General features: G+C 37.8%; 1 protein-coding gene across 9 annotated transcripts in view; it reads right to left on the bottom strand.

The window, feature by feature from the left end:
• ERC1 (ELKS/RAB6-interacting/CAST family member 1) overlaps window positions 1-12,071 on the bottom strand; it is a 482,416-nt gene that overhangs the window by 288,522 nt on the left and 181,823 nt on the right. For all 9 annotated transcript variants that reach the window (XM_045295888.1, XM_045295890.1, XM_004710293.2 and 6 more), the window contains 3 exons: window positions 6,421-6,558; window positions 4,755-4,895; window positions 3,593-3,733 (listed from right to left, as the gene is read on the bottom strand). In XM_045295888.1, coding sequence (XP_045151823.1) covers window positions 3,593-3,733; window positions 4,755-4,895; window positions 6,421-6,558 — 420 coding nt within the window. The remainder of the gene's footprint in view (window positions 1-3,592; window positions 3,734-4,754; window positions 4,896-6,420; window positions 6,559-12,071) is intronic.

Here is a 12,071-nt window from a genome sequence, read left to right as displayed (position 1 = left end):
GGGATGTTTTCGTGATGCACATTTTCTTTGCATAAAACTCTCTTATACATGAGTTGCTGTGGATTTGTTTCTCCAAAGTACCCAGACTAATACAGTACTGTTAGAGATTCACATCTGATCTTACCACAGCAGCACCAAGGCTGAGGCTACTTCCTGCTAGATTCTCTTTCTTTTCCTTCTCCCACATATTGCTCTATTACTCTACCAGACCAGTGAGAGTCACATAGGCCTAAGCATATGGGATCATTCAGGTCATACAAGTGTGATGCCAGAAAAATGGAGCCTGGTTAAGAAAATGACTACCACCACACCCTGGTTCCATCCTGATTTAAGGATTGGGGATTTTACAAGATAATATGGAATAGACAAATGAGGTCCAGAAATCAAGAGCCACACTAGAACTGAAAAAGGAATTTTTATTCAGGATCGTATTGCACATGGTAACTAATACCACCTTCAATACATTCTGACATTTAAAGCACTTTCAGTAATTAAAAACTAAATTTTAAGGCTTTAGTTTTTTCTCATGAATCTCTAAAGCCAACGGATGTGTAAGTGTGTTGACTACACATTAAAAAGATAAAAGTTTGAATGTTCTACTTTTCCTTATGCAATAGACAATATATACCTATGTAATCCCTTAAAATTGTTTGAAAGTTATTAGAAGGAAATATGTATACCCAAGGAATACTTAGAGAAGCTTCAACACAAAGTACCTAGAGTAAATGAAATACTTATATATAGCTTAGTAAATGCTTTGTGGAAATAAGAGCTATATTTTCTAAGATTACATCTTTTACGGAAGTTCTTTTTAAAAGAAATTATCAGTTGTAAAAATCCACAGTTTCTAAGAGTGGCTTTTAGAGGTAATTTTATTAGCAGAAAATCTTTTTAACATTTAATTCTGCTTTAAATTCTCAATTCAAACTCACAGCCATCAAGTCTTTCTGACTCACAGCGACCCTTATGAAAGAGTTGAACTCCTCTCCTGGGTTTCTGAGACTTCAATTTTTAGTGCAGTAGACAGCCACCATCTTTCTCCCACAGAGTGCTGGTGGGTTTGAACCCTGACCCTGTGGTTAACATAAAGCCAATGTTTAACCCACTATGCTACCAGAGCTCCTTTACTCTAAATTAGTGTGGTTTAAAAGCTACACCATGGCAATAGCAAAGCGAGATGGCAACTTTTGATAAGTCAGTCACCATAGAACAAAATAAAGCCCAAGTAGTGGAAATGCAGGCATTTCCTGGTTTGAGAATTTGATTCACAGAAACTTCCCAATTTGTATTCATCTCAATATATGTCACAAAGGAGTCATTCCAATAAAGAATTCCTACTCAAGAAAGAGAGACGGTCACGTTATTCCCTTGCCTAGGAGTAGTGAGAGACAGCTGTGAAACCTACAAAAGGAAGGACGGGGAAAGCAGCCTGGGCTTTACGGCATCTTTTTACTTGGATGAGTGAGTCAACAGCACTTCTAGAAGAATCAGATAGAAAGTAGAAGAAAATGGACAAGAAAGGTAAAAGATTAAAAAATATGATTAAAAACAAACTACATAACCACAACCAGAGACCAGAAATTGAAATTTCTTTCCAAAAAGAAAAAGTCTTTAGCATTTTTAAAAATTCTTATAACTAAAGAGTTGAGTTTTCAACTCTTTCCTTAATAATTCCAAGTTTACTTTAAGACAGAGTATCAAAATTTAGTATATATTATATGCAATCCTAAGCTAAACAGGTAAAAAATTACCTTAATTTGTCATTTTTTTTACACATGATACGTTCTATGAAAATTTCAGGGATAAGAAGTCTTTTGAAAAGACTAATTTTAGGCCAGTTACGGTTTTCAGTAAGAAATATGCTGATGATCATACCATGTCAATCTACTATCAATAACTGCCCCCCTGCAAATATATAAGACAAAGATGGTAAAATTCTAGGCCAAATGACCAACTAATAAAAATTAAAATTGCAATAAATAAAAACACACAATACTTGCCCTGCTGTTAAAATAACATAATGCTAGGGGATTATTTCTATACTCTAGTAATGTAACATCTGAAACATGCTATTTAACAAGTGTCTCTTACATTTTACTATCTCCTACTTCAACTGCAACTCAAGAATTATGCTTTCATTTATTCTAAGAAGGATTTCTGAAGTCAAAGGCTTTTCATTCCATTGGAGGCAAGTTCCAGTGTAAATGTAAGAATAAGCAACATTCTGAGAACATGGTAAAATACTCAATTTCATTTGTTAATTCAAGCTCCAACCTTGTGATCTGATCTCTCATATCCCTGGGATATGAGTAACTTACTGATAACATATATGCTAATTAATCAATACTTAATTTAGTAATTAATACCTCCATGATATAATTAATAAAACTAATATTGACTCACAAATGCAAGCAATAAGCTATGTTCTTGTTATGTCACTATTTTAGTTTTTATTCTAAATGACAAAATTCAGGTAAATATCTTCATAGAAAAGAGGGTGAAGGGAGACACTGGATAATGTAAGACATGACATAATAATAATAACTTATAAATTATCAAGGGTTCGTGAAGAGGGGGGCTGTTGAGGGAGGGGAAAATGAGTAGCTGATACCAAGGGCTCAAGTAGAAAGAATAATGTTTTGAGAATGATGATGGCAACAAACTGTACAGCAGAAGCTGCTGGCAGGAAAACTGAAATGGTAACATTGAACAACTGCTAGAAGCTGAATGTGGACCAGCCTTAGAGAGAGAAGCTCCTCTGGACACACGCTTAGGGAGCCCCTCCCATTACCATGGGTTTTATCTTGAGGAAAGTTGTACCAAGCTTTCAAGGTGAAGGGCTGAGAAATCCCTGCCTCACTCTGGCAAGAGAAGTAGGAAGCATTCACCCTCCCAAAGCTGAGTCTACCTAGCCTTTCTGGGTCAAAAAAGGGGCCGGGAGTCAAAAGCTAAGACATGTGTGAAGATTACAGCCAGGAACTCCAGCTCATAAAGACTGGGGATTTAATTTTAAAACCATATAAACTTCTTCTCTCTCACACCTTCCCACCACACCACTAGGGACTCTAAGTATAACAACAGTGGGTTACAGCTGAAATGCAGACATCTAAGTTTCACCACCAACAGCCAGCCGTTAAATGGGAAATTACCTCTTTAGTGAGGAGTAGCCAACTTATTCGATTTGCACTAGTTATAACTAAAATTATTATAAATCAAAGAAATACAGTAACTAGACCATGTTTTGGTGGCTATACCTGTTGTTACATGACCTTCTCCGAAAAAGTCAGATTCTAATGAAAGAAAAATATCGGACATTTGAGATTTTCACACATTGTGGTCTCCTATTTGATACGTAAGGGAGCTACACATTTGGATCTTCCTCTAAACTGCCAATTTTTAAAGTGTTTAGGATTCTCATGAATAAAATATAGTAGGGGAAGAATGTTGGGAAAATTAATAAAAGTATAAGTGGGTATTTTAAATGTTGGAGGATTAATATTCCAACTGTAATTTACTCCATTCGAACTGCCTGGAGTTTTCTACTACGTTCTAGTTTAAAACAAAGTAAGATGATGGGAATTCTTTCTTTAACCTTTTTCAGCTGTGACTCCATTTTCAGACACTCCTCCTTCTTCTGCTCCAAAGCAATCTCCAGCGTCTTCAGCCGTGAGTCCTTTTTCAGCCCTGACGACGCCAGGGAAGAAGCATGTTCCTTCAGATCCAAAAGCGAAGCCTAAAAGAAACAGCAACGCACACCTAGAATAAACACTAACTACATGAAGTGGAGCTTTAATTCCATTTTCTTGGTGTTGGGCATTTCTTTCATTACCATACCAAACACATTCATAAAATATAAAACTATAAGAATTTCCTTTTTCCTTTTCTTTAGGAATTTTCTTAAGAAAAAATGATCCTTTCCCTCTTAAAAATGAGTATCATCCTAAATCCATCTGAAACACATATGGAAAGCTACAATAAATTATGGGAAATAAGATGGATTTCCCAGAAATACCAATTGAATAGTTATTCAAAGATGTTTATCAATACATACCCATTCCGATGAAATAAAAGCTCAAGCTTTGTGAATATAAGTAGCCTACACTGGAACCTTCACAAACTCAAACATAAAAAGAAAAATCTTATTTTAGAAATTCTACTAAGAACTTGAAATTCCATTAATTTTCCTAAAAATATAGAGAATTCAGAGAAAGATACTAAAGCTCATACATTTTTATGTGATCACATGGTTTTAAGTACCTTTACTACTTAAAAGTCACATTTACACAATTCTCCAAAATCAAGATCAAAGTCTATTAGGTCATGCCATTGGTCATTAAAGGTAATCAGTTAACTTATGATCTCTCTGCCAATGTCCAGAAGCACTGGAAAAGCTGTTGTAAATAAATTTCCCACCTTTCGGGCATTCCTTTTGTCTGTCACCTTTTTAACCGTTAGTGCAATATTTCCACAAGTACAACTGAGCTTCCTGTATCCCAGGATCTATAAAAATGCTAAAATCAAAGATACTAACTCATAACAAAGTGAAAGAGATAAGGCTTAGGAAGTAAACAATTCCATCTATTATGTCCCTAGAAAGCTTTCTGAAATATTCTTTACAGTCATCACAAAAAGCTTCCTATAAGAATTGTAAGCAACTTCTATTTTTCATATAAATTGTATTATGTGGACATTGAAAACACACACACACACACACACACACACACACACACCATTCCCCCTTCAACAATCTTAACCTCTTTCTCTGAAAGGTCGCCTTGCAATAAGCTGACTTTTTCTTTCAAGTCCTTCAAATCTTTTTTGTAATTATCAATCTCCTCTTGCTTTTCTCGCTCATCTCTGTCCCGCTGCTCCTTTAAGCGTTCAATTGTCCGTTCCTGATAAGAAAGCAAATCAATACATGAGGGCATTTCTTTTGGTACTGATATCATGCAACTGTAATTTTGCTTTTAGTGTATAAATTTTCACATGTCCATCCTCCATTAGAGAGACAATGTTAAGTTTTTAATCATCGATTTTCAAAGTATTCATTTTCTTTCCAGATTGCCATACAAAGACCTGGCTTTATTATTCTTTGGAATCTTTAAGGGTTTCCTATAATTTCATTTCTCCAAGTATTAGGTATGCCTAAAGTATTCTTTTGAAATAATATAATCTATATATTTAATTCTTAAATAGTCCAAACCACAAATACTTATTAAGATACTCATATATGAGGGGGCTTCAAAAAACTTCTTAGAAACATTCTGGTAATTCAACCACATTATCCCATGAATTTATTGAAGCCCTCTTACTTAGACACAGACAGACAGACACACCCTAATAATAGTCACAATCTTTATATTCATGTTGCCTCGATGCCAATGGAACCATCTCAAAATTCACCACACACAAAAACCAAAAAAACCAGGCAGAATAGGATTATGGTATTTTGAGCTGAAAGTATAAAATAGGGTAAAGAAAAGAGAACCATTAAAACTTCGTTTAACATATACTCAGGAAATTTAAAAGCTGACATAATTTGAGTATATTTCTAGGCATTATTTCTTGATCTTTGGCAGCCTAAAAGCATTCTGAATCTGAGACTTAAAACAGTGATCCTATCCTTGCTTTTTGTTGTTGTTCTTAAATCCAATTAAAGTGGATTTCTTTCAAGACATTAACACTGGGCAATTGGGGTCATTTCTTTAGTCAGTCTGGAAAAGTAGACTACTTCATAAAGGCCAAATGAAGTAACAAAGCCACGACTCAAAAAACAATACCTATGCAGTATTGACAACTAAAGTCCACAAACATATGTAAATACAGTAGATATACCAAAATAAACTCACTGCCATCAAATCAATACTGATTCATAGAGACCCTAAAGGTCAGAGCAGAACTGCTCCCGTGTTTCCAAATGTCACTTTTAAAAAAAAATCATTTTATTGGGGGCTCGTGCAACTATTCTCACAATCCATCCATCCATCCATTGCAGATCTGTCACTCTTTACAAGAGTAGAAAGTCTCATCTTTCTCCTGATGAAAAAACATATGTCAATTTCTATATCTCTTTCTAGTGATCAATGTCTGAAATCCCCATATCCTTAATTCTAGATGATTACATACATTATTTAATTTTTTTTTTTCTTCAGAAGAGAGTAAGTGGGAGAACAGAGAACTTATTCTTTAGAAATGCTGCCACTGCCTGCCAGTGTGGAATCCATCTTGCCTGGCAGCTAATGCTTCCACTGGCACAACTAAAAGGATTTTCTTTCCCTTTACACTGTTTGCCAGCAACAGCATAAGAATCCTTTTCCGTTTTATCCAAAGGATTTCTTCTGTATTCTATATCCACGCCCCATCACTAGAAAAACATTTGGATTAATGAGAAAGCAGAAGAGATAGAATTACGTCACCCACCTTCTCTGCAAGAGCCTCCTCCAATGTTGTCAGGGCCGTGTCAGTGTTGGTGGTATCAGCCTGCAAGGATTTGACGCGTTCCTTCAAACTGCTCATCTGCTTTTCCTTATCTCTAAGCTGCTCTTGAAGATTTTCAATCTGCGTAAGAGTACACATGGGGGCGGGGGGAGAACAAAATGGTAAGAAATAGAAATAGCCATGTTTCAGGATGGAAATAAGTAGAACAAAAGTGTGTGTGTGATTTCTATAGAAATAATTTCATTCTAAAGGGTTCATAATAGCATGCAAGACTTCATATCTCAGATTTACAGTGAGAGAGAAAAAGCATACAAAAGCAGCTGCAACAACGGGCTCAAACAGAAGGACAATGATGGCAATGGTATAGAATCAGGGTTTTGCTCTGCTGCACACAGGGCCACCAGGAGTTGGAATCCACTTGATGGCACCTAACAACACACACACACACACACACACACACACACACACACAGAATTTTTCTTAATGGCATTTATATGCCAAGAGGGTTTCTGTGGTAGTTACATAGTTTCATGGCAAAGTGTAGGGATGGAGTCTAGCCTGTCAATCAGGTCACAGTCTGATGGCACCTCCTTGTGCGTGTGGCCTCAGAGGAGGGCCCTAAGAACTTCCCCTCTCTCGCTCTGCTTCACCTTCCTGCTGGCGAGCCACTCTGACAGGTGCCAGAGCCCCGTGATACTTCCAAGGCAATGGACTTTGCACCCACCAGCCGGTGATGTTCCTGCGTTCTGCATCATTCCATGTGGCTTCGTGAGCCTGAGGGACTTATGGACTTGAGTTGGGCTGGACTGGGATTTTCTCTTGATATACAATTATTTTCTAGAGATAAAGCTCAGTCTTAGACATATAGGAGTGTCACTGGATTTATTTCTCTAGTAAACCGAGCCTAACACAGTTTCCTAGACACAAAAATCAAGGGAAGACACAGAATGTAACAAGTAAACAGTAAAAATGATGAGCCAACTATATAAAGGAAAGATTGTTCTTAAATGCTAGAGGTTAAGTCACATGTTTATATAATCTTTATCAAAGCAAGAATTTCAATGAAATTTCATATTGTAGTAATTTATCCCTTCATAAACATTTACATGCATTAATTTGCCCAAAAAGGATTTACAGAATAACAGTTATAGGCCAGATATTAGTCTCAGAAGAAAGAATTAATCCCACTGTTCCTATTCTCTTATTATATGATGAAACAGTAAGCTTCTGTCGTTGAAACCAAGCTGTGGACGGCCTTGCATGTCGTCCTACGAAGCACAAATGTTATGAGAGATGGCTACCATTACCGAGTTTGAAGTGAAGAAAGGGTCTGGTCAGATTTGTATTTTAGAAAGTTCATACTGATGGAAGTAGAAATTTAAAGAGACTGGCATAGAGACCAATTGAGAGGCTCTGTCCATGCAAGCAGAGTCCAGGTAGCATAGTGGTTACATGTCAGGCTGCTAACCTCAAAGTCAAGCGTTTGAGCTACTCCTCCGAACAAAGTTGAGGCTTTCTACGCCTGTAAATAGTTAGTCTCTGCTCAGAAACCTACAAGGGCAATTCTACCCTGGCCTAGAGGTTTGCCAAGAATCAGAATTTACTTGATGGCTGTCATTTTGGAGTTTCTGATCAGCTCAAGCAAGATATGATATGGACATAAAGAGGGGACAGACTTGAGAAACAAAGTAGAAATTAAATTAAATTATACAAACAAAAAATAAGCCTGCTGCCATCTAGACGATTTAGTTTCTAAGGTTGTAGTCTTTTGTTGTTGTTTTTTAAGATTGTTAATCTTTATGGAGGCAGTAAACCACATACTTTTCTTATGGAGCCATGGGGGATTCAAACAGAGCACTTAACCACTGAGCCAACATGTATTCAAGTATACATGATGAAAAAGATTCAGCAAAAGTATCAGTAATTTAAATTCTAGAGAGAAAATTATAACCAAGTCAACTGTTCTAGATATTATTAAGTTCATCCATTTATTCTACAACTATGTGAGTTCCTGCTATGAGCCAGAAACTTTTCTAGGTTTTGAAGATGCAGAATTAATCAAAACAGAAAATACCTGCCTGCATCAAACTGTCATTCTAATATGGCAAACAGATTGAACACACAAACAAGTACACACAGTATGCAGCAAATTATATGGAGAAAAATTAAGAATGATGTATAGTTTCCTCGTAAGCTAATAAATAACTAGCTGTGTGACTTCTGAAAATTCTATGTGACTTCTGAAAAATAACAAATATTACTTCCTTTGATAAGATTTTCTTATTTTCATTTTTATTGGAATACTGTGATCTTATTGTACATTAGTACATATATATTGCTGTGTGCTGTAAAGTTGGTTTTCAACACATAATAACCTTATAGCAGCGGTTCTCAACCCAAATGACCCTACAGCAGTGGTTCTCAATCTGTGAGTCATGATCCCTTTAGGAGTTGAATGACCCTTGCACAGGAGTCGCCTGATTCATAACAGTAGCAAACTTACAGTTATAAAGTAGCAACAAAAATAACTTTATGGTGGGGAGGGGCACCACAACATGAGGAACTGTATTTAAGGGTCACGGCATGAGGAAGGTTGAGAATCACTGCCCAACAGGAAACAGAGGAACTGCCCCACATGGTTTTCTATGCTTTACAGAAGCAAATATGCATGACTTTCTTCCACCTAAAGCCATTAGTGGGTCCCAAGCACTGAGCTTTCAACCAATTAGCTGCTTAGCTCTTAACTACTGCACCATCAAAGCTCCTTAATATATATTATATGTTACTCTATAACTACATACACATGAATTTAACTCTAACCACATATATAGCCTAGTCCCCAATCTTCACGACTTGCTTGTCTCATATGTCTCTACAAGTAGTCATGGATCCTGCTCTCCTATACCAGTTTTGTATCTCCATATTTTGCATTAAATATTTAAGGTAAATTTCGGTATATTAAGGTAAATCAGTAAATGAATATTTTAAAAGTTTGAATTCAGGAAATATCCATTAACTATATTTAGACATGCACATATACACCTGCTAAGAAAAGACGTACACCGCCCCCCAACCAGGAATCAACCTTCAAACATTTCCTGAATTAATCAATTTAGTACAAACCCTTTAAGGCCTGTTCCATTCCATCGATGAAGTTTTTTTTATTTTTGTTTTAAGTTCTTCTAGAGCAGTGGTTCTCAACCTTCCTAATGCCATGACCCTTTAATACAGTTCCTTGTGTGGTGGTGACCCGCCCCCCACCATAAAATTATCTTCATTGCTACTGCATAACTGTAATTTTGCTACTGTTATGAATCGGGTGACCCCTGTGAAAGGGTCAATCAACCCCCAAAGGGGGAGCGACCCACAGATTGAGAACCACTGTTCTAGATGGTCAGTGAAGAAACATGGTAAATTCAGAATACAGTACCACAAGTAATCCAAGGTCTGGACTTTCATTCTTTGTGTTGCGAGGTGTTGTCACGTTAATGCTGACTCACAGAGAACCTCACAGACAACAGAATAGAACAATGTGGGTCCTGTGCCTTCCTCACAATCGCTGCTATGTTTGAGGCCATTTTTACAGCCATTTGGGTCCATCCATCTTGTTTAAGGTCTTCCTCATTTTGATGTCTTTCTCCATGGGCTGATTTGTCTTGATAACATGTCTAAAGTGTGTGAGAGGTGGTTTTGCCATCCTCCCTTCTATGGCACATGCTGGCTGTGCTGCTTCCAAAACAGAACTGCCCGCTCTTCTAGCAGTCCGTGAAACTCAAAACCCAAAGCCACTGAATCCATTAAGACTCAGCGCAACCCTAGAAGATGGAGTAGAACTGCCTCTGGGGGTTTCTGAGGTCGTAAATCCTTACACAGTAGAAAGCCTCATCTTTCTCTTCGTATTTGGTGAGTTAGAACCATCAACCTCATGGTTAGCAACCCAATACACCACCAGGGCTCCTTTGGCAATTCACAGTATCTCCCGTGTGTCACAATACAATTCAAAGACCTGAATTCTTCTCCAGTCTTCCTTTTTTACTGTCCAGCTTTCCCACATGATGAAGTAATTGAAAATACCATGTCTTGGTCCCAAGGTGATCGCTATGATTTTAGCAGTTTATGGAGCAGTGGGTTCTAAGCTTGGCAAGGCCAGAAATTCAAAACCACCACCCGCTCTGAGGGAGAGAGATGAGAGTTTCTAGTCACATAAAGATCTGCAGTCTCAGGAAGCCACAGAGGCCGTTCTTCTCTGCCCTACAGGTTACATGCTGGAATTGACTCGATGGCAGTGAATTTGGAGTTTGTCCTTTACAGCAATTGTGCACAGTGCAATACACCTCATTTGAGTTCTTGACTGCTGCTTCTTTGTGTGTTGATTATGAATCTAAGCCTTCTTAACACCAGTGCAAGTTTCATTCAAACAAACAAACAAAACAACTTTCTCACAATAAGCCCCTCTGTGGCGCCTCCTTTGAGAAAATCTATCCATATTACTTCCTTGTAATTTCCAGAAAAGGAGCCCTGGTGGTTCAATGGCTACAAGCTGGGCCATGAGCCAGCCACAAGATCAGCAGTTCAAAACTGCTGCTCCTCGGGAGAAAGACGGGGCTTTTTACTTCTGTAAAGAAACCCATAAACTCACAGGGGCAGTTCTACCCTGTCCTGTAGGGTCACTATGAGTCAGCATCAACTGGATGGCAGTGAATTTGCATTTGTTTGTTTGTTTGTTTTTAGAATTCAAAAAAACAGTCACCATAACCTTCTTAACTGACCTTTCTGCCTTGAACTGAATTGGCCCAGCAGATCCCCTTGGAAGACCGTTTTAAGTGAAACTTTTATGGTGAGTCACAAAAGTTGACAAAGCATCTTTCCATAAACTAATCATCACTTAAAACAAACCAATTCATTGCCATCAATTTGATCTTGACCCACAGTGACCCTCAAAGGCAGAGTAACACTGCCCCACATAAGGTTTCCCAGGCTGTAATATTGATGACGCAGACTGCCACGCCTTTCTCCCCAGACAGCTTATAAATTTGAACTACTGACCTTCTGGTTAACAGTCGAGCACTTAACCACTGTGCTAACAGGGATCTTATTAAATAGAAAACTACTGACTGCCCTCAAGTTGACAGTTTCTGAGACTGTTACCCTTTGGGGCAGGGGTCCTCAAACTTTCTAAACAGGAGGCCAGTTCACTGTCCCTCAGACCCGTTGGAGGGCCGGACTATAGTTTAAAAAAAAACTATGAACAAATTCCTATGCACATTGCATATATCTTATTTTGAAGTACAAAACAAAATGGGGCAAAAACACTCGGCGGGCCGCATGTGGCCCGCGGGCCGTAGTTTGAGGATCCCTGCTTTAGGGGAACAGCCAACCTCATCTTTCTCCCACAGAGTGACCGATTAAGTTTGAACCACAGACCTTACAGTTAATAGCCCAACATCTAACCCATAGCACTACCTGGACTCATTATTATAGTGTTTATTAATAGAGTATGTATTACTATGATTATTTATAGTAAAAATGTATCCCCATGTTCTGTCAACTAAATCACAAAAGAAGGATTCAGGTATCAAAGCACTGGAAATACAAAAGGGCACCTTTCTCATTTTTAAAAAATTTTATTGGGG

The sequence above is a fragment of the Echinops telfairi genome, unplaced genomic scaffold (genome assembly GCF_000313985.2).
Source record: "Echinops telfairi isolate 266 unplaced genomic scaffold, ASM31398v2 ScPeMD7_6273;HRSCAF=7185, whole genome shotgun sequence".
In the NCBI taxonomy this organism is placed as follows: Eukaryota; Metazoa; Chordata; class Mammalia; order Afrosoricida; family Tenrecidae; genus Echinops; species Echinops telfairi.
Note: the sequence above shows the minus strand (reverse complement) of the source record. Positions and strands in the feature narration are given on the sequence as shown.